The 23,718-nt window shown below is 40.9% G+C and overlaps 1 protein-coding gene across 6 annotated transcripts in view; it reads right to left on the bottom strand.

Moving 5' to 3' along the window:
- LOC308090038 (H-2 class II histocompatibility antigen, E-S beta chain-like) overlaps positions 1–23,718 on the bottom strand; it is a 99,920-nt gene that overhangs the window by 8,523 nt on the left and 67,679 nt on the right. For 2 of the 6 annotated variants that reach the window (XR_013933586.1, XM_080435067.1), the window contains exons 2-3: positions 2,501–2,584; positions 823–1,077 (exon numbers count right to left, since the gene is read on the bottom strand). Coding sequence is in view for 5 of the 6 variants with exons in the window: in XM_080435067.1 (XP_080291193.1) it covers positions 823–1,077; positions 2,501–2,567 (322 nt within the window). In the remaining variant the exon portion in view is untranslated. Of the gene's footprint in view, positions 1–822; positions 1,078–2,500; positions 2,585–2,857; positions 2,957–3,292; positions 3,330–4,623; positions 4,654–23,718 lie in introns of those variants that run through there. The other 4 variants (XM_080435069.1, XM_080435068.1, XM_080435070.1 and 1 more) reach the window with 4 other exon arrangements.

Raw genomic sequence — 23,718 nt, 5'->3', positions numbered from 1 at the left:
ACATAAAGTCTAAAATAGGTTCAGGATGTGAAATCTGGCATTAAAATGTTTTAGGTTTTGTTTCTCTATGTGTCCAGTTGTCTAGTGCGGCTGAGTAAACAAGGACTCTGTCTGTCTGTCTGTCTGTCTGTCTGTCTGTCTGTCGTCTGTCTGCCCTCGCCCGCCCGCCCGTCCGTCCGTCCGTCCGTCCGTCCGTCCGTTCGTCTGTCTGTCTGTCTGTCTGTCCGTCCAGCTGCTGGAATCTAATGTTGACCGGGCATAAACTGTACCCCCCCCCCTCGCCCCCACCTGTGTTGCGGACCACATGCGTGCGCGACTCATGCGCGAATGTTTTGTATTAATTAATTAATTAATTAATTAATTAACCGACCATAAAACAACATTAACAACACACTCTCTACCATCCTTCAGTGGTGGAAGAAGTACTCAAATGTTTTACTTAAGCTAAAGTGTCTGTCTGTCTGTCTGTCTGTCTGTCTGTCTGTCTGTCTGTCTGTCTGTCTGTCAGTCAGACCCCATCATGTATTTCCAGAATAACAGAGATAACACTCGCAAAAAGGTTGTTATTTTGAGAGCGAAATGCCTCACAATATGAATACATTCTGATATGTTTTATTTTGATGGTAACTGTTGTATAATCATATTATCTTGGATTTTGACATAATTCATGTCTTTATATAGAAAATTCAAATAAATAAGTAAAGGGGTGTGTGTGTGTGTGTGTGTGTGTGTGTGTGTGTGTGTGTGTGTGTGTGTGTGTGTGTGTGTGTGTGTGTTCAACCGTTTTAGTACATAACTATTGTGTTAATAGTATTCATGTACCTTTCACTGGTGGTTTCTTCAAGGCAGTGCGAACGATGTCCAGGTTGACTTTGCAGTAGTGCTGATTACCCAAAGCTATATCATAAGCTCCTGTGAAGGTGATATGATCTACAAACGGAGGCTGAGGCTCCACCGCCTTCCCTTTGTTGAAGTCTGCGTACACCAACACTTCACCATCCAGTCCCATCATCCACTCTTTATATGAGTCTTTAACTGTGTCTGAACAGCTAAAGACTATAATGTTCTCATGGAACACTGGAAATAAAACAAAGATGACGTTAAACAACAAACTTCTTCACAGTTACAATAACACATAATCATCATGTTAAACAATCATGTTTGGTTCTTATATGAAGTGAAAGGTTGGATATTAAAAGTAGCTTCCTGTCAAATGTTTTATTCACACTGATTCAATATTGTATATACAGGTAGTAAAAGGAGGGTGTGTCTGTGTGTGTGTGTGTGTGTGTGTGTGTGTGTGTGTGTGTGTGTGTGTGGGCCGATGACAGGATTCTTGGGTGGGGGGACAAGTTTTTCGAAAGTGCCCCCCCCCCCATGCTTGCGTGCGCGTGCATGGGGGGTTTTAATTCAGTTATTTATTAATTTCTTATTATTATTTTCGGGTTTTTCTCGGTTTTTGAATTAATTTATTATTATTTTTGACCTCCAAACATTAAGTCGGGTGTCTTTGCGCGATTTCACGTTGGCCACTTTAGCCTCAAGCCAATATATAGTCAGTTCTGTTCATAACCAGTGGTGGAAAAAGTATTCACATGTTTTACTTAAGTAAAAGTATGAATAATGCAATGTAGAAATACTCCCTTACAAGTAAAAGTCAATTAAAAATGAATTTCAGTAAAGGTACAAAAGTATTGGTATAAAAATGTACTTTGAGTACCAAAAGTAAAAGTACTCCAGTCGTTGTGAGTACTTTTACAGGGCCATTTTCAAATGGCCGAAATATATAGGGCTGAGATCTACAGCTCACAGAGATCTACAAGCTCACAGAGCTTGTAGATCTGCTATTTTCAAAAGGTTTTTAGACATTTGAAAACATGAAATGGGACATTCTGCATAATGAGTACTTTTACTTTTGATACGAGATTACAAGTCCATTTTATACTTTTGCACTTTTACTCATAGGCACTGCAGCCACTTCTGCACATTAAACATTCTGCACTCACAATAGCTGTCCCTCCAACGTCCAAACATCTCCTAAATTCATCATTTCTAGTTGAAAACATGCTATTTTCTGTCTCATCATAAATCCAGACAATGTTTTGTTTACTTTTCTCCCCGTGACTTGTAACTTCTAGTGTTGCCATTCTGTGAGAGCAATAAGCAAGCCGGTCTATGAATATTATATGTTTATGAATTGAATACCAAGGACCTCAATGGAAACAAGACCTAAGGACTTTTTTGGACGGACCTTTTAAAATATTCAATCAATCAATCAATACTGTAAGCGCAAATTGTGTGTCAGTGTGTGAGTGTGTGTGTGTGTGTGTGTGTGTGTGTGTGTGTGTGTGTGTGTGTGTGTGTGTGTGTGTGTGTGAGAGTGCATGCGTGCGTGCGCATGTCATTTGTTTGTATTGTGCATTGTTCATATTTGGTTTTATATAATAAAAGTAGATATAAATGTATATATTATATAATAACATAAATATAATGTACTTACTTCCTGGGATCGCTTTGACATGAAGTACAGAGGAGAGGATGAGGAGGGTGGCTGTAATCTTCATCATCACTGATCAAAACTGAACTGAATTCAATAGATGAGAATAAACAGATGAAAATAAACAGATGAGAATAAACAGATCAGAATAAACAGATGAGAATAAACAGATGAGAATAAACAGATCAGAATAAACAGATGAGAATAAACAGATCAGAATAAACAGATCAGAATAAACAGATGAGAATAAACAGATCAGAATAAACAGATGAGAATAAACAGATCAGAATAAACAGATCAGAATAAACAGATCAGAATAAACAGATGAGAATAAACAGATCAGAATAAACAGATGTTTACTGAAAGAGAAGTTCTGGAGTCTGAAAGAGAATGAAGGAGGACTCGTTCTTTAGTTCAGAAGAATCAGCCAATCAGATTAAAGATAAGATGTTACATCATCTGTTTCCAGAAAGACGACAGTCTGGATTATTGCACATAATCATATATGGTATATAGCTGCTGCTTATAAACCTTATGTCTCCTCATGTACATACTGTACCTTATGCACCTTATGTCTCCTCATGTACATACTGTACCTTATGCACCTTATGTCTAACCTCATGTACATACGGTACCTTATGCACCTTATGTCTCCTCATATACATACAGTATGTAAATATATTTGTTTCATTCATCTTTTATTCTCTCCTTGCCCCCCCGTCCCCCGTCTTCTTTTCTTTCTCTTTCTGAAAATAACTAAAACGATGGAGCTGCACAAAAAATAATTCCACCCACTTCTTTACACTTTTAACCTGTTATGTGACAATAAAGATGATTCTGATTCTGTTGAAAGTAAAATGTTATAATGAATTAAAAGCTTTCAGATGAGACATGATGGGAGGCTAAAGGTTAAAGTTAATCACTTCAGATTGAAGTGATTACAGAATATTTAAAATATTAATAAAATAAATAATGTCTCCCATGTAGTTGCTGTTGGAGGGCAACGGGTGGGGGGTTCCAATCCACACCAAACTTTACACAAACACTGTTCAGGTCTGGTAAGAGAATAGTCTCACCAAATAAACTGAATGTCACACATATGGTTCTACAGCAGTGTTACACAGTGTTTAACACTTCATATGGACAGAACTCAGAGACCATTGGATTGGAAGGCTGTGCAGTAAAAGTCTATTTAGTCTATTCATTTACTTTTACTAATTTATAAGCTAAGGTATTCTCACACAAAGGAGTCACATTTGACCTCCTAACTCAACCACATCTTCTTGGTCAAAGGTCAAAGGTGACATCTTGGAGCATCAGAGTGGTTAAAGGTAGCCTGGGATCAAATACCATTTTCAGGTTTCTGGTCGGGTCTGGAGTGGAAATAACTTTACGTCATCAGGCGGCCGGAACCCACGACCGGAACCTCCAGCGCCGTGCGCCTCCAAAATGATTCCCCTAGTTTAAAACTTGTTTAGTTTGGTATAATCGTTTAGTTTCTTTTGGTATAATAATGGTTTGGTATGTTCATCTTTTATTCTAACTCGTAGCGTGACTAGCGAGACTAAACAAACTGATTCACATTATGTGGGGAACAAAAACAATGTGACACCAACCGGAACCAACCACCGAACATGATCCCCCCCCCCCCCGTTTTTTTGTAAACCGGATCACAGGGCTCAGTTTTAGAATGAATACCAGGCTTTCCTCCAACCTGCTCATCAGAAGCAGTTAGGGGTTCAGTGCCTTGCTCAAGGACACTTCAACATGAAGCCAGGAGGAGTCAGGAATCAAACCGGGAACCTCTGTTAACTGAACTCACAGACGCTCCTCTAATCCAAGCCTCATTACATCTCACTGATGAAACCATCACGTCATGTGATCATATAGTGTCACATGAGAGGTGTGTGTGTGTGTGTGTGTGTGTGTGTGTGTGTGTGTGTGTGTGTGTGTGTTCAGCGTTGCTGGTAAAATGCTGTTTATGTTCATTAAACATCAATCCAGGCCTCATTACATCTCTCTGCTGAAACCATCTAATGTCTTTAAAAACACACTGGTCATGTGATCAAAGTGTCACATGAGAGGTGTGTGCGTGTGCGTGCGTGCGTGCGTGCGGTTGAACTCACCACTGAAGCTTCTGACTGGAAACTCAATTTCACTTCCTGATTCACTCAGCAGCCAATCAGAATTATTCTTTTATTAATCATCACCAGTTACTAGAGAGACATGTTGATGTCAACAACCTCACAGACTGTACATAATTATGTATTTATTTATTGTTTGTTTTATTTGACTCTTGTTGGTAATGTCAACGTGTTGCTCATGGCAATAAGGACACTTTAAATCTGATGTTAAAAGTTGAACCAGACAGACAGACAGGCAGTGAGGCAGACACACAAAATACACTGTGTGTGTGTGTGTGTGTGTGTGTGTGTGTGTGTGTGTGTGTGTGTGTGTGTGTGTGTGTGTGTGTGTGTGTGTGTGTGTTGAAGCGTCCCACTGGAAACTCCCAAAACATTAATTTCACTTCCTGATTCACTTCCTGATTCAGAGAGAGAGAGAGAGAGAGAGAGAGAGAGAGAGAGAGAGAGAGAGAGAGAGAGAGAGAGAGAGAGAGAGATTGTTGTCACATGATCTAGAAGCTTCTATCACTTAAAGGACAAGACCACTTTGGTAGAGGGTTGGGTTGTGTAACTTGTGTATTTACCTTGCCATGATGTAACTCCAAATGTGGACAAGAAATCAAAAATAATTGCTCCATTGATTAGAAATTGATAATTCAAAACATGCTCCTCATTGACTTACATTGTACGGTGAAACATCTCTCAAAGTCACTCTTTTAGCACGTAAGCGAACACAAACAAAGCTGATTCAGACAATATGAAACATCATCAAACCCAGTACTGTTTGTTTTTTAAATAAAAATGTCAACTTCCTGTTGATTTTACTATTATTTATTAGGAAGAAACCCGGACTGGGTCTGCAGATCCGGATATTCAAATAGTAAAATGCATTCAAATTTAAATGTTTATCTTTTCTGGCATTTCTGCTTCATTTGGATAGGTCAGTGTAGAGACAGTCAAGGTGGGGGAGAAAGTAGGGGAGTGACAAAGAGCAATGGTCGAGCTGGTCTGGGAATCGAACCAGGGAATCGCTGTCGTGGCATTAGAGCCTAAGTTGCTAATAAATGGTGATTTCAAATTGTACAATAAAAGGTATTTCCATGCACCTCATATAGTGGATTCAGCATTCAGAATCATTCCATAAGAAACCTCATATGTCCAGAACTGTTACTTTTCAGGATTCAAATTCAAAAATATCAAAAGTAGCAGATCTACAAGCTCGAAACGTGTCGCTTCGCACCACGTTTCGAGCTTGTAGTTCTGCTACTTTTGATGCTTTTGTGTGACGCTGCATGATCAAGTAGGGCATTAATTTAGGAAAAAAATCAAAGTTAAAATATTGAGGTTTCTGCCCGACTACACTAGCCTGGTAAACCCTCCCTCCGGAAATCTCATTTCTATTTGATTCCAGGAGTGAGTCTGGCCTTATCGCCCATTCTGCAATATTGGCTGTGTATGCCAAACCTGTGCCAAACGGCCGAGCCTATCAGCGTCGTCGCTCATTGTTCTGTGATTGACAGCTTACGTTGGCCAATCAGGTGGCGAGTTCGAGTGAGCCCAAAACACGAACGGCAGCCATCTTTTTCTTGTGCGCTATAATCTCCGCTATTTTTTTACTTCTTAAAGCTCTCTAACTTCTATTTTGAGGCACGGAATTTACTTATAAGATATCGTTTGGATAGAATTTAGTTGTTTAACTTCATACATGTGGTCAATTAATCATGACAAAGCCTATTTAAAAAATGTTTTGTTAGAGAACCGGTAGGGGCAGGCAGTGACACCCATGTATCCGAATAAGGCAACCCATTTTGGGCATTCGCCGTCTCAAAAGTCCCGTTGCGTCACATTAGACTGGTGAACTGCTGATTGGCTGAAGGGGGAAAATTATCATTGGCTGAAGGGGTTGTCAGTCAACGGTATTACTCCCGCCCAACTCCAGCCCACAGCCAATATTGCAGAATGGGCGATAAGGCCAGACTCACTCCTGGAATCAAATAGAAATGAGATTTCCGGAGGGAGGGTTTACCAGGCTACGACTACACATGTTAACCACAAATAGCTGATATACAAGCTCACGTGTGTTTTGTGTTTTCACTATTTTTTTATTTGTGACATTTTCCCCCCTATGCTCAAAATAGGGACAGCAGGTAGAAAGTGGTTAATATAATGTATAGAGCAGTAACACACTGGAATAATAATAATAATAATAATAATAATAATAATAATAATAATAGTAAATATAGCTGCAAGCAGCGATAAGCGGGGCCAGTGAATGAAGAGAGAGAGAGAGAGAGAGAGAGAGAGAGAGAGAGAGAGAGAGAGAGAGAGAGAGAGAGAGAGAGAGAGAGAGAGAGAGAAACGGAATAGATTGAAGAGAAAGAGAGAGAGAGACATGGAAACGGAATAGATTGAAGAGAAAGAGACAGAGAGAGACATGGAAACGGAATAGATTGAAGAGAAAGAGAGAGAGAGAGACATGGAAACGGAATAGATTGAAGAGAAAGAGAGAGAGAGAGACATGGAAACGGAATAGATTGAAGAGAAGGAGAGAGAGAGACATGGAAACGGAATAGATTGAAGAGGAAGAGAGAGAGAGACATGGACACGGAATAGATTGAAGAGAGAGAGAGAGCGAGAGAGCCATGAAAACGGAATAGATTGAAGAGAGAGAGAGAGAGAGAGAGAGAGAGAGAGAGAGAGAGTGAGAGAGCCATGGAAACGGAATAGATTGAAGAGAGAGAGAGAGAGAGAGACATGGAAACGGAATAGATCGAAGAGAGAGACCGACAGATCGAAATTGTGAAAAAGCAGTTCACACAGATGATAGAGAAAGAAGACCATGCAATAAACATGAGCATTTTAAACCCTCACTAACCCTAACCTCAGTAAAACTATGCCTACCCATAACGTCAAGAAATACTATGCATAAGAATGCCAAATCGCGATCACCTCACACATCGTCGGGAACGGGGATCGAACCGGTGACCTCCGGACTCATAGGCTGAGAGAGAGAGAGAGACAGACAGAGAGATGGAAACGAGAGAGAGAGAGAGAGAGAGAGAGAGAGAGAGAGAGAGAGAGAGAGAGAGAGAGAGAGAGAGAGAGAAACGGAATAGATTGAAGCGAAAGAGAGAGAAAGACATGGAAACGGAATAGATTGAAGAGAGAGAGAGAGAGAGAGAGACATGGAAACGTAATAGATTGAAGAGAGAGAGACAGACATGGAAACATAATAGATTGAAGAGAGAGAGAGATGGAAGCAGAATGGATTGATTGGACGTCTCAACCTATTGCCATTAACGGGACTCGAACTCTCAACCTACGGATTGAAAGGCTGCAACACTGCCTATAGTGCTATGGCTTTGTCTAGGCTGAGGTTGTCTGTTGAAGATAAAAGTGAACCAGTGAAAGCAGCCGATCTACAAGCTCAGAAACACGTTGCTATCTGAAAAGTTGTGAGATTGTAGATCGGCTATTTTCACAATGAAGTTTGTCATACATTGCAAAAACATACTCTCAAATAAGCATTTCAGGTTATCTTTAACAATTGCAGTTGCATTAATTGACACAATCATGGTGTGTGCAATGCAACCTAAATGAAGTCTGCATCAGTGAGGCTTGAACTGGCAACCTTGAGGTTCTAAGGCACATACTTAAGCGAGAAGCCATTGACCAACAGACCTAACCTGGTGAATATGAGTGAGAGAGAGAGAGAGAGAGAGAGAGAGAGAGAGAGAGAGAGAGGAGAGAGAGAGAGAGAGAGAGAGAGAGAGACTAATGAGGAGCGAGGGCAGGTGTGATTATGGATTGAGAAGGAATGACACCAGGTGAGGTGGGTAGATCCAATACATGGGAATAGGCCAGGTGGATAATTATGTCAGAAAATTTACAAACAAATATTGTTAAGCATTTCATGTTATGTTTAACAATTGCACATGTATTCACTGATACAGTCATGTTGTGTGCAATGCAACTTTAATGAAGCCTGCATCAAGTGAGGCTTGAACTGGCAACCTTGGGGTTGTGAGGCATTTGTTTAAGGAGAAGCCATTGGACCAACAGACCTGATCCAGTGAAAACGGAGGTCAGACAGATGATACCATTTCACGCAAATAACTGAAAAATCCTGGGTTTAAGTGTTTTTCAAACTGCTCAAAATTGCGGACAATCTAAGGGCGGAGCTTACTGGTCAAACGTGATACATGTGTTCCTCATGAGTCAAGGCACATGTGTAAGCAGGTTTAATGGCTGTCGGCCAAACGAGGCATGACTTTTGCCTGTTTAAAGTTTGCATTTTAAAAAAATCGCTATAGCGCCCCCCTTTGACCAATTGGAGTAAGATTGGTTTCAGTGATATTTGGAATGACCCTCAACATTACCGCAAAGTTTCAAAGAAATGTGAGTCTGGATGTATGTGTTAGGGGCAGATGAATAATTGTCATAAAACTGCAATATTCATTGGCTCATTAAAGCTTCATTTTTTCACTTATGGAAAATCTTTGCTGCTTTTTTGTCGGCATAGGTCCAAAGTTCATGTGTAAAACGTTTCGTGCAGATTACTCAAAAATCCCAGGAGGAGATATTCATATAATTCAAAATGGTGGGAGATCTAAAGGTCAGAGGTCAAAAGTCAGAGGGTGAAAGTTGTTCAGCATGAAGAGACACATATGTGTATCCAAGTTTCATGGCTGTAGGTCAAACAGGGCATGAGTTGTACCTGTTCAAAGTTGGCATTTTGCTATAGCGCCACCTTTTGACGAAAGATTGTGAGAATTATTTCTTGATTGTTTTTCATGACCATCTACCATATGGCCGAGTTTCGTAAAAAGCGACAGCACGGTTCAGCCAGAACTGCGAAAAGTGGCAGAAACGGAATACTGCCAATCTTAAAACAGGTCCAGAGCTGAGCTCTGGCCCCGTAATAAATATTATCTATTTTCTTATTTTCTTTTTTTTATTGTCTATTTTCCTGACAGCAGGAAAGTGCAAAAAAATAGATTAGCCAAGTTTGTTTCTAAACTGGTGTAGAGCAACAGACTCAGACTAACATTGCACCTGATGATGATGATGGTGATCTGAAGGTGGAGTACAGGGCCAAATGGACGTTACAACTGCCTACTTGAATGCACCAATAGACTGAAATATGAAACACAGGTCACAACTTACCATAGGGAGCAAATTTGTACACCTAATTAACGCTTAATTAACGCTTTATTAATGATTAACTCATACTGTACATTAATTTACCATGAATTCATCATTAATTGGAAGTCACTATGACTTAACCAAAGTTAACTTATCATTAGTTAAGGGCCACACGTGGTGGGTTTGTAGATCTGCTTTCCCCCCCCGGTGGCTTCTATACCCAGGATGAGTGCTCATACAGTAGGTAGGTACGTAGGAGTAGTGAGGAGAGTCGCTCTCTAGTGGTGTTTGTTCCTAAACCTCCATGCGGTGCATTGCTGTGTGTTAGGGTGGCGGGGGTCTCCCAAGTTGGACTGGTTCACTGGACGGGCCCGGTGGTCCCAGGTGGGTCATGGTTTTCATCATTAGTAAATCATTACTATTAATTAATTCATATTTACGCAACATTTAGTTCATAACTAGTTACTTGATTTCCACTTTTTTCTACTATTTTCTACATTGTTGCGAGCTCACAGTTTCACCAGGAACTGCACTTTTCTACTTTCATTTGTAAACACTGAGGATAGCGGCTAAAAGGTTGTAGTTTTTTACTCCAGTGACATCACTAGGGAAACTTTGAAGCACATCTTAAGTTGTATTTCAGAGTTATATGGCTGCTAAGGCTAATAGAGCATTTGCCTTGCTGTCGGGCAGAAACCTCTTATCTCCATATTCTAACTTTCATAAATTAACGCCCCACTTGATCACACTACAGCGTCACACAAAAGCATCAAAAGTAGCAGATCTACAAGCTCGAAACGCGGCGCGAAGCGACGCGTTTCGAGCTTGTAGATCTGCTACTTTTTTGTAAAAAAAAAAAAAAGATCTGTAGCAGATCTTTTTTGTAGATCTGCTAATTCACATGAATTTTCTCCAAAATTTCTCCCATGCTTTCAACCATGCGACACTAATGGTTGGGAGGTGTATTGCACTCTGATGATCGGATTAAAATGCTTTTTATTTAACAATACGGGAGATACGGGTACTTATCGTGGAACGGATCAACTTGTAACAACCGACACTGTGTGTCGATCGTCCTGGAGCAATGTGTTCTGTGGCTCTTGAAAGGTTGGTAAAAATGTTCTGGCACTGGCTGATTTAAAGGGTCTACACCATGAATTTAAAAATATATATATATATTTAATATCATATTGTTTATGTCCCTCAAACGTTTTTCAAAAGGTTTGAGCCTAAATCAAGCCTCAGATATACTCATTCCAACTAACTTCTCTCTGGCTTATAAAGCACTTTCACCTGCAATACCACATTGTCCTGTTTGGCACGGGGCGCTATTGAGCCAGTTTGTATGCATGTTATCTCCTGGTTCTGTATGGAATAAGTAAAAAAATATATATATATGAAAAAAATAAGAAAAAAATAAAATAAAAATTTTTGGTTGGAACTGAAAAACGGGAGGAATTGTTCCCTGACGTGACATCACGTCAAGGACCAAATCAGTTTGGCCTGTTTTGAGACCAATTTACAGAAAACCCCAGATTTGCTGTGAAAGCCTGAGTGTTCTAACTGGGGTATTTTTGAGGATAGAAGAGAGGTAGGGGAGACCAAAACACACAAAAAAGAAGAAAAAGTTAAAATTCATGGTGTAGTCCCTTTAATTCATTAATTAATTCTGGCACTCAATGAGTCAAATTTACCCGCAGACCTTAGGTGTGACTAAAGAACGAAGACTCTAGGAGGGTCAATTTGATCCTTTTGGTGTGAATAAGCTGAAGTCTTTTAAAGTAACCTGGGTGATTGAATCTCTTGTCACAATGTTAACAATTGACAGTGGAAAGACAATTTTTACAGAGAAAAGCTTTTTCTCCAGTGTGGGTACGATTGCGTGACTTCAGGTCACCTAACTGACTGAAACTCTTGTCACAATGTTTACAATTGACAGTGGAAAGACAATGTTTACACTGTAAAGCTTTTTCCCCAGTGTGGATACGCTGTCAGGGACGTGCTTTGCTGTAGGAAAGGTTCGGCGGCCGCCTGGGCCACCACACAGGCAGGGGGCCCCATGAGATTTTTTTCTTAATTTTTGTAAAATATATAAAAATAGAAATAAACAGCTTTCCAATCCATTCGAGGCCCTTAAAAAACATCCAAAATGCCCCCCCAAACAGTCAGGGGGCCCCATGATATCTCAACACTAGGGCCTCCCTCAAACCAGAGGAGACTTATTCCATATAGGCCACCGGCATAAAGTCTCTCGAGGCCCTTAAAAAACATCCATGAATAGTGTCATAGTCTCTCTCTCTCTCTCTCTCTCTCTCTCTCTCTCTCTCTCTCTCTCTCTCTCTCTCTCTCTCTCTCTCTCTCTCTCTCTCTCTCTCTCTCTCTCTCTCTCTCTCTCTCTCTCTCTCTCTCTCTCTCTCTCTCTCTCTCTCTCTCATATATACTGGGGTTTGCCTAGGGCCTCCTGATCATTAAGCACGCCTCTGTACGGTGGTGTGTCTTCAGACTACGTGACTGACTGAAACTCTTGTCACAATGTTCACAATGGAATGGTTTTTCTCCAGTGTGGACACGCTGGTGTGTCTTCAGGTGACCTGACCCACTGAAACTCTTGTTACACAGTTTACACTGGAATTGTTTTTCTCCAGTGTGGACACGCTGGTGTGTCTTCAGGTGACCTGGCTGATTGAAACTCTTGTTACAATATTTACACTGGAAAGGTTTTTCTCCAGTGTGGACACGCTGGTGTTTGTTCAGACTACCTGACTCACTGAAACTCTTGTTACACAGTTTACACTGGAATGGTTTTTCTCCAGTGTGGACACGCTGGTGTCTCTTCAGACTACCTGAATTACTGAAACTCTTGTTACACAGTTTACACTGGAATGGTTTTTCTCCAGTGTGGATACGATTGTGTGTCTTCAGGTCACCTGACTGACTGAAACTCTTGTCACAATGTTTACACTGGAATGGTTTTTCTCCAGTGTGGACACGCTGGTGTGTCTTCAGCTGACCTGACTCACTGAAACTCTTGTTACACAGTTTACACTGGAATGTTTTTTCTCCAGTGTGGACACGCTGGTGTCTCTTCAGGTAACGTGACTCACTGAAACTCTTGTTACACAGTTTACACTGGAATGGTTTTTCTCCAGTGTGGACACCTCCACTTGTCTCACCCCAATCATCACTGTCTTCAGTGACTTCAGTGTCAGATTCAAGCTCAACTTCAGAGCAGTGTGAAGAGATGTCTTCATCAATTTCACTTTTCACTGCTAGTAATGTCAACATTGATCCATCAGGCTCCTCTGGTCTTTGAAGTAGCTCCTCCTGTTCCTCTTTAATGTGTGAAGGCTCTGGTTTCTCGTGGAGCAGACTGGGGCTCCTCTCCTGTTCAGAAGATTCCTCCTCTTTACACACAACAAGGTGCAGGATGTCTAGGAGCAGAACAATAACATGATATTGAACAATGGATTTCTAAAATGTAACACTATTCTTCCTTTGTCCATGTAGAACAGGGGTCGGCAACCTTTTCGACATGAAGTGCCATGTTTTTATCTTCTTGATAGTCAGTGTGCCTTAAGTTTAAGTATGACACCACATCAAAATGTTGTATTTCCACCTGATTTTGATTGTCCATAGGCTATACATAACAAACATTAGACTCAATGACCGTCCTAAAGTATCTCCCAGACTGCCTCCCCAGTCAGAGTTATCAGTTTGAATGAATGTAGAATTATGTGCAGGATGTAATTTGTATATAGATGTGAGGAGACTTAATTTAACTGACTAAACCTTTTTTGAATATTTAATTTTAAAAGAAAAAAAAAACTCTCTCTCACACTTATGTCAGTGTGCCAATGATCACCCTCCCCTGCGCCAATGTTGGCACTCGTGTGTAAGGGTGCCTACCCCTATTGTGTAATAATTCATTGTGGCCCTTTGATGTCATCGGTTTCGTAGGCTTGCCTTCCAGCTGACCAGGGAGCATTGTTGTAGCCAACAGACCAGCACCACCTTCCCCACAGGAGTCGGCACCAACCGCCAGTCCTTCCCGCTCTACTCCTGAGGCCCACATCACCGTTCAACTCTACGTTACTCTGCAGGCTGCCATCGCTCAAACCCAAGCTACCCTGCAGACCAATGCCAGCGTTCCAACTCCACACTACACTGTTGGCCATCTCCGCTCAACTTCACGCTATACCAATGTTTTCTCTATACTTGCCTACTTGAAACTTGCCACTTAAAGTCGCGGTTGAATATATAGACCCCTTAACAGACGACGTCACACTGATAAGAACCAGTATGCGTGCAACCAGTATGCGCACAATGAAACCCATTCTGTCAGGTCTCGCTAGGACGCGCCTCACTAGCCAACACACAAGAGGGGGTTGGGGTGTGCTGAAACCAGCGCACCCCAAAACAACAGGTTGGGAATTGATTGCATGAAACAATCACCTGTGCGTCCAGTCTCAATGTTAGTAAACAAATAATTGGTCTATAGGCCAGGGGACGGCATCCTTTTTGACATGAGTGCCATGTTTTAATTTTCTTTATAGTCAGTGTGCCATGTCAACATCTAACTATAATTTGACAAACCTCTGTCTTGGTCAGGGTTCTTGCACCATTTTGAAAGTCAAATTTAAGACTTTTTAAGACCTTTTTAAGACCTCAACAAATGTAATTTAAGACCCAAATAAATGTCGCAACAATGTCTTCCTATATTGAAATTGGCTAATGGGAGTGCAGGCCAGCGGATGGTAGAACTTCTATTAATCCATTAAGACCGGGAACGCATCCGTGTCATTTTAAGATTTTTGGGTATTCAAAAATAGCAGATCTACAAGCTCATAGCGCGGCACCGATATAATACCTCCCCCTACAGGCTGGTATTATAATATGTTACTCTCTACCTCCCCCTACAGGCTGGTATTATAATATGTTACTCTCTACCTCCCCCTACAGGCTGCTATTATAATATGTTACTCTCTACCTCCCCCTACAGGCTGCTATTATAATATGTTACTCTCTACCTCCCCCTACAGGCTGGTATTATAATATGTTACTCTCTACCTCCCCCTACAGGCTGGTATTATGATATGTTACTCTCTACCTCTCCCTACAGGCTGGTATTATAATATATTACTCTCTACCTCCCCCTACAGGGTGGTAATATAATATGTTACTCTCTACCTCCCCCTACAGGCTGGTATTATAATAGGTTACTCTCTACCTCCCCCTACAGACTGGTATTATAATATGTTACTCTCTACCTCCCCCTACAGGCTGCTATTATAATATGTTACTCTCTACCTCCCCCTACAGGCTGGTATTATAATGTGACTCTCTACCTACCCCTACAGGCTGGTATCATAATATGTTACTCTCTACCTCCCCCTACAGGCTGGTAGGGCCTGTAAAAGGCCAATCAAAAAGAAGGCCATAAAAAAAACTATGATTTTTAAGTCCACGGAAATAATGAATTAACCTGAAGGTTAAGGATGATTTAATTTTAATATAGTACAAGAATAGTGTAACTATCTGTAAAATATAACCAATTTATTTAATAAAATTATGTATTGGGTTATAGCCTATTTGTCTCAATATTTGTCACATTCAGCCCTGGACTTCACTGACTGTAGGGGTCACATTAATCACATTAGAATCACAGATTAGAGATTTTATGTATTTCCCCTATTTTCTGTATTTTTCACTATTTAAAATAGTATTTCTTAATTTTTAATAATTATAGCTTGTAGATTGGCTTTTTTCACCATTTGAAATTGTTTTAAAATAAAAGGAACAGTTTTCCCAACCGACAGAGAGTCAGAGACAATATTTAGCCTATATATGGTTCTGTATTAGTGTATGAGTCAGTTTTAGCAGATTTCATTCTAATTGGCTACTGTAGACTGCCTATCAATTTCATGGGCCTGGGTAGGGCCACCTGGCCTGGTGGAGATCTGCCCTGTTGCGCAGCAGCACAGCAAGTGAAGGCTCAAACTGTGTGTGTGTGTGTGTGTGTGTGTGTGTGTGTGTGTGTGTGTGTGTGTGTGTGTGTGTGTGTGTGTGTGTGTGTGTGTGTGTAGCACAATATTTACTTCTGATCAGTCAAACATTCACTTGAAACTGTTGCCTGATGACAGCTGAGGGGGAAGCGTCCGTCGTTTCTATTCCACATTGTAACCAGTGACATCCGTTATATAGCATACATTTGTTGTTAGCACTTAGCATTCATTAGCATGCTCTGTAGCAACAACAAGTACTGCCAAACAGTGCTCAACTACAACTACTGCTATATTTATCAACCCAAACGGTCACGGGGGCTCTGATTTTGCCCAATGTCCACTTAAACAGAGCTTCTGAGCTTACACAGACACCTGGAGCAAATTAATTAACGAGCGACACTGCAGCGCTGACGCTAACGGCCGGGCAACGAGACAAGCTCGTCAACTCCAGCTGAGTGAGTGACTGAGAGAAGGAGAAGAGAGACAGGGGAGGGCGGGGCTATCAGCCTATGGAACACACACTGCTGTGTGTGCGTCTCTCACCCGCTCTCAACACAATGGGAGAGATGGAGGAGCGTACTGATAATATATCTTTATGGAAAATTCAACACTAGAATACGCACAAATGTTTATGGCTTTCATTTTCCCATGAGCCTTAAAAACATAACCTTCAAATTTAATACCTACGGTCAAATTTAAGACAAATTAAGACCTTAAATTCCCGATATTTTTTTTAAGACAATTTAAGACTTTTTAATGACCCGCGGGAACCCTGTTGGTGTCTTGGTCTCTGTGTCGCCCGTTTCTCCTCACTGGCTGGAGCACTTGATCTGATTTTGCACACAGCCATTGCCCATTACCATCTGAACTTAACTGCGAAGCCGGTTTCTCAATTTCATCAAATCTCTTCATTAGCCATTATGTGTCAAACAATGGGAGATAACGTTGCCAGGTTTCGCGCGAGAAACAAGCAGCAAGGTCTGTACTTTCGCCTGCGCCCTTCACCGGGTATGGTCTAGTTAAGTTTAATTATGACACCACATCCAAAAGTTATATTTCCAACTGATTTTGATTGTCCATATACTATACATAACTGTTTTTTCTTCTTCTTTATCGGGATGTAATGATCATTAGACTCCCAGACAATTTGCTATGTACCCTCTACACCAAATGTCTTTACCTAAAATAGCTGATCTACAAGCTAGAGATCTTGTAGATCAGTTCATTTCAGCAAATATTACACCCCCCCCCCCCCCCCAAATAGGGATGCTAGGGATCAGTGTTATTATTGTAACAGCTCTACAACAAAACAGAAAATATGAAAGAAAGAGAGAGCATATGAAACTTACTGAGGTGTGGATGGTCTTCAGGTTCCTCCTGTTTAATAGAAATGTCCCTGGCTGAGTCTGGAGAGTTCATCTTCACCTGCAGTCTGGACTCCATACACTGATCTGAAATGAAGTAATTGAAAAAGGACTTTAAATGAAGACCTTAATGGTCTCAAAATAACAATAATATTTGCAGAAGGCAAAATGGCAAAGCCCAACTCTCCCACATATGAATCTTGGGTGCAAAGATTATAGGATTCATATATTAGGGAAGAAATCCTTCGTAATTTAGGATTGCACAAGGAAGAATGTGTCAAAAGGTGGATTCCTGCGATGCAAATAATGGTCTTAAGTGAATAAGCTGAAAGTAGCCAATAAGTTTTTCATGTTTCTGCAACCAGACAGAGTGAGCAATTAGTTTTAATCATCAGGATATTATCATTGTCATTTATTTTGTCATGATTATTTCTTAGTACAATTAGATATTGTGACAGCCCTACAACAGAAGAGAAAAGAATAGTGGGTGGGTGGTCTTCAGGTTCCTCCTGTTTAATACAATTGTCCCTGGCTGAGTCTGGAGAGTTCATCGTCACCTGCAGTCTGTCTTGTTATGGACATGACAAACTTAAATGCTGTTCTAACACAGTATTGGTGAGATGTCAGCTATACTCCATATGAAATATGAAATCTAGCCTAGCTGTAGCCCTGAAACATGAGTCATACCATGACAGTCATGGGCCCACTTGTTCCTGGTTTGCTATTTTTTTTTACATTTACAACTGCCACAACGACATAAACAAAGCTTTTTATTGAACAATACGGCAGATACAGGTACTTAGACCATTTGCACCTCAACTTGTTACATCCGAGGCTCGGGGGTCAGCACTTTATATTTGAAATCTGAACGTTTATGTAGATTTGCGCTGCAGTAATCTGATCACTGGTCAGTCAGTCTATCATAGCAGCACTTGATTCTTGCAGCCCGACCCCCACGGGCATCTGCTTCTTTCACACCCACAGGCAGAATACGTAAAGAACAGCGATTTGTTGAGTATTAGCTTGTCTGGCTCCTAGTTTATCGAGTTGAGAGAGCAACTGCACACGTAGCCAGTAACAGAACGGTCATTGCGGCGAGAGGCAAGCCAATGCAGCCAATACACAACAACCATTGTGCAACACGATGGGAACAGTGAGGTGCTACACCAGCGCTGGTCGGGATTCTTTTTTTAAAGAGGTGGTGCCATGATTTTGCACTTTTTCGGTTTTTCATGTGTCTATGAGGTTGATAGAACTTCATTAAGCCCCCTGGTGGTGTTTTTATGGTGTTTTATGTCTTCTCTGACTATTTTGAGTTTCTTCCTGGAGGCTGAAACCTTGAGGGTCAAACGTGCCAATAGAAAAACAGCCATTTAATGACACAGTAAAAATATACCCTCCCCCTCATTATCATAACACAACAGGTGTGGGCATGAGGAGGAGGAGGGACTAGGACAGGTGGGTGGTGCTAAGGTGGTGGAGGAGGTGCTAAGGTGAGAACCAGGTATACTTGATGAACTGGAGGCGTGTCCACATAAAAACAAACACTTTCTGTCTACACTTTTTTGAAAAAAGATCTTCCTCCTAGTATAACCATAATACCTGATGATTATGTTTTAGGGGGGGAAAAAATCTCTGAAAATCACGGCACCCCGTCTTTAAATAAATAGACCAGCGGTCGGCGAGATCGACAAGCCGATAGCTAGGCCCTTCTGACCCCCCTTCCGGTGCCTATGGCGTGTGCACCACAAGGCAACATGGCCAATTTGTTTAATCATCTTTAATCATCGGGATATTATCATATATTTCGTCATGACTATTGCATAGTAAAATGTTCATATTGCGACAGCTCTACAACAGAACAGAAACATATTTAAGAAAGAGAGAGAACATTAAACGTACTGAGGTATGGATGGTCTTCAGGTTCCTGTTTAATAGAAATGGCACTGGCTGAGTCTGGAGAGTTCATCTTCACCTTTAGTCTGGACTCCACACACTTGTCTGAAATGAAGGAATTGAATAAGGACTTTAGGGTTCCATGGTTCTACTTCCCCTAAAACGGTGATCATTGGGTATTATTAACCCATTTAGACCTGAGGCCCATTCTAAAAACGCCTTCTAAATCCTGACCTAAGTTTTCTGAAAAACTTCAAATATTTATTCCAAAATGACAAACAATGTACAGTATGTTGCTTTATACTGTACATAACAACAAGAACCCTAAAAGGGGTTCCCGTCCTGAAAGGTATAGTTACAAAAACGGGTCCCCGCCAAAAATATATGAGGAAGAATGTTCTTCCAAAAATGGTCTTAAAATAATATTTTTATGTGGACAAAACCCACCAGTTCAAAAGATATAGGGCTATGGCCCTATGTCAAACCATCTATTGCTTGTAGGCTTACAAGCATATTATAGACATGATGCAAATTCAACTGATTTTTTTTCTTTTCTGCATTTAGAGCTGAATTAATATTCCCACTGCGTGTTTGCCTTTTTCGTAAAATTGTGATGTAACAATAAAGTTGCACTCTATATAATTTGAAAAATAAGGAGAAATCCTTTGTCAATTATAATAACAGCAGACAGGTGAGTTTGGAGCTAAACTGTCAATTTGCAGCCCATGAACAAGACAGGGAGATCATTTCCAATTCCATGCATTACCTGGATGGTCATTCTAGGTCTGACACAATACAGCATGACAGATGTTTAGTTGGTAGAAGGATTCAAGGTGCATGAAGACATGGAGCTCTAACTTCACTTGACAATCACATTAACATTACAGACAGACTCTGTCTGACAGAGTAAAGATACTACTGGTGGTTAACAGGCCGTGACCCCCCAAGATAATCATATTTGAACTGAGGACCCCCCACCCTGATAAGGGTAGGAGTTGAGGATCTGCTATTGTGAAAATAGCAGATCTATAAGCTGACAACGCCTCGTGTTGCGATGCCCTCAAAAAAATGTTTGGGGGCCCAAAATTTAAAAAGGGCCCTTTTTAACGCTGATTTAGAGGAATTTAACATTAAGACTGATGTCTTCACCCCCATGCCAGCTGCTCTCCCTGTCGGCCCCCTCATGCTTATATAGTGTTAATAATTGCATTTATTCATTAATTCTGATGAAAAACACGACTACATTATGCTATTGTTAGTCACATTTATTCAACATTGGGTTTGGACACAGGTTTCACTTAGAGCAAAGGTATTATAATATGTTACTCTCTACCTCCCCCTACAGGCTGTTATTATAATATGTGACTCTCTACCTCCCCCTACAGGCTGGTATTATAATATGTTACTCTCTACCTCCCCCTACAGGCTGGTATTATAATATGTTACTCTCTACCTCCCCCTACAGGCTGGTATTATACTATGTTACTCTCTACCTCCCCCTACAGGCTGGTATTATAATATGTTACTCTCTACCTCCCCCTACAGGCTGGTATTATAATATGTTACTCTCTACCTCCCCCTACAGGCTGGTATTATAATGTGACTCTTTACCTCCCCCTACAGGCTGGTAGACAGGCTGGTATTATAATGTGACTCTCTACCTCCCCCTACAGGCTGGTATTATAATGTTACACTCTACCTCCCCTTACAGGCTGGTATTATAATGTGACTCTCTACCTCCCCCTACAGGCTGGTATTATAATGTGACTCTTTACCTCCCCCTACAGGCTGGTAGACAGGCTGGTATTATAATGTGACTCTCTACCTCCCCCTACAGGCTGGTATTATAATGTTACACTCTACCTCCCCCTACAGGCTGGTATTGTAATGTGACTCTCTACCTCCCCCTACAGGCTGGTATTATAATGTGACTCTCTACCTCCCCCTACAGGCTGGTATTATAATATGTTACTCTCTACCTCCCCCTACAGGCTGGTATTATAATGTGACTCTTTACCTCCCCCTACAGGCTGGTAGACAGGCTGGTATTATAATGTGACTCTCTACCTCCCCCTACAGGCTGGTATAATAATATGTTACTCTCTACCTACCCATACAGGCTGGTATTATAATGTGACTCTTTACCTCCCCCTACAGGCTGGTAGACAGGCTGGTATTATAATGTGACTCTCTACCTCCCCCTACAGGCTGGTATTATAATGTTACACTCTACCTCCCCTTACAGGCTGGTATTATAATGTTACTCTCTACCTCCCCCTACAGGCTGGTATTATAATTGTACTCTCTACCTCCCCTTACAGGCTGGTATTATAATATGTTACTCTCTACCTCCCCCTACAGGCTGGTATTATAATGTGACTCTCTACCTCCCCCTACAGGCTGGTAGGGCCTGTAATAAAGGCCAATCAAAAAGAAGGCCATCAAATAAAACGATGATTTTTAAGTCCACGGAAATAATTAATTTAACTTGAAGGTTAAGGATGATTTAATTTTAATATAGTACAAGAATAGTGTAACTACTGTATCTGTAAAATATAACCCATTTATTTCATAAAATTATGTATTGGGTTATAGCCTATTTGTCTCAATATTTGTCACATTCAGCCCTGGACTTCACTGACTGTAGGGGTCACATTAATCACATTAGAATCACAGATTAGAGATTTTATGTATTTTCCCCTATTTTCTGTATTTTTCACAATTTAAAATATAGTATTTCTTAATTTTTAATAATTATAGCTCGTAGATTGGCTTTTTTCACCATTTGAAATTGTTTTAAAATAAAAGGTAAACAGTTTTCCCAACCGACAGAGAGTCAGAGACAATATTTTGCCTATATATGGTTCTGTATTAGTGTATGAGTCAGTTTTAGCAGATTTCATTCTAATTGGCTACTGTAGACTGCCTATCAATTTCATAGGCCTGGGTAGGGCCACCTGGCCTGGCGGATATCTGCCCTGTTGCGCAGCAGAACGTCAGCAAGTGAAGGAAATGAATAAATACAAATAAACATAATGTTTTGATGGATAAATGCAAATGATTAAATCATATATCTTCGCTGTCAGGCCGAAACCTTGTATTTCCATATTTCAACTTTATGTTTTTTCATAAATGAATGCCTTACTTCAGCGGTTCTCAAACTGGGGTCCGGGGACCCCCAGGGGTCCTTGAGGAGTTACATGACTTTAACTATGAGAGTGTTCCATTTGTACACTCTCAGAGTTAGGATTTCTTAGTATAGATTTGGGTCCCAGAGATAGCAAAGAGGTATCAAATGGGGGTCCGTGGCCTAATGTTTATTAAACTGGGGGTCCATGAAATTAAAAAGTATGAGAACCACTGCCCTACTTCATCATACAAGAGTGTCACACTATAAGAGTAAAAATAGCCGATCTACAAACTCCCAACATGCCGAGATATGATGTGTTGTGAGCTTGTAGATCAGCTATTTTCACAAATTACAATTTCCTATAGTATTGTTTGTTGATTACTTTTCATGCAGTAATGCTATTTTATATTTCATTTCTTCCTTCTTTTTTTGTATTAAAAAGGTCTTTTAAAAAATGGTCACTTTACTGTCATCTGGGGACCCCCCCAAACAAAAAAATTACGTGGGGACCCCCCTGGGCCTTGTGGGTCCCGACACACAGGTTGAGAACCAGTGATTTGACTAACACTGCTAGTCACAGTTTGTTGTTAAACCCACCAGCAACATGTATGCTGCTCACCAGCAGCCTGTGTAACGTTTAAGTCTCATGTAGTCAGACCCACCATTTCATCAAAATAAAATTATTTGTAAAGATAATAATGTGTTTGTAAAAAGGAGGTGGTTAAGTTATCTACCGTTTGACCCGCTTCAGAATCAGTCACGGCATATTGAGGCGCTGACACAGACGCGTCGGTCGGCGTTTCACGTTGTATACATTTTTAATTTCTCCACCAAAGTATTGTGCTTCCTTAAATCCTTCTCCTTGGCTAGAGAGACGCAATGACCCGCCTTAAGCTGCCTCTGATTGGTTTGTATTAGTGACAGACGAGCGTCATGTGAACCGTGGCTGCAGTCCATCGCGCAGCGCACCAACCACAAATCTGGAAAAGTCGTCCTAAAACACACTCGCCCCCGGTCTAATGCGGCGGCCACGGTCCGCGAAAAAAGGGTGGCAGTGTGTTTTAGGACGAGGCTTCCGTTTTCCACCCGATTGCTCTTTTTTTTTTTTTTTTGCTGTGAGAGGGGGGAAAAAGCGTGAGAAATGGCAAGTGTGGCGTGAGGCGTGAGAAGAGGTTAAATTGCGTGACTCTCACTCTCAAAGAGTGAGAGTTGGCAGCTCTGCTCATGGGTCAGCACTTTATATTTGAAATGTGAACGTTTATGTACATGTGAGAGTTGTAAATGTAAAACAAATCGAACACCACTCTAAAGCAGGAACTCTCATGGCTAACATAGATGCAAAACAACCTGAATGAGTTGATCTTTATACCTGCTGTGTTTCAGTGGTTGAGCTGCTAACAAACGTCCTCCTGCTGCTTAACGACGACACTGTTTAGAAACGACACGATTTACTTTTCTTTGCATTTGACTTTGATATAAATCTATGGTATTTTAAAGTGTCAACAACAGTCAGTCAACACACCATGCTGTTTTCACTACTGCATTGTGGCACTAGAGCAGT

Source organism: Gymnoscopelus braueri (assembly GCF_963280865.1).
Source record: "Gymnoscopelus braueri genome assembly, chromosome: 1".
Classification (NCBI taxonomy): Eukaryota; Metazoa; Chordata; class Actinopteri; order Myctophiformes; family Myctophidae; genus Gymnoscopelus; species Gymnoscopelus braueri.
The sequence above is the reverse complement of the archived record's forward strand: the minus strand, read 5'-3'. Positions and strand labels throughout refer to the sequence as shown.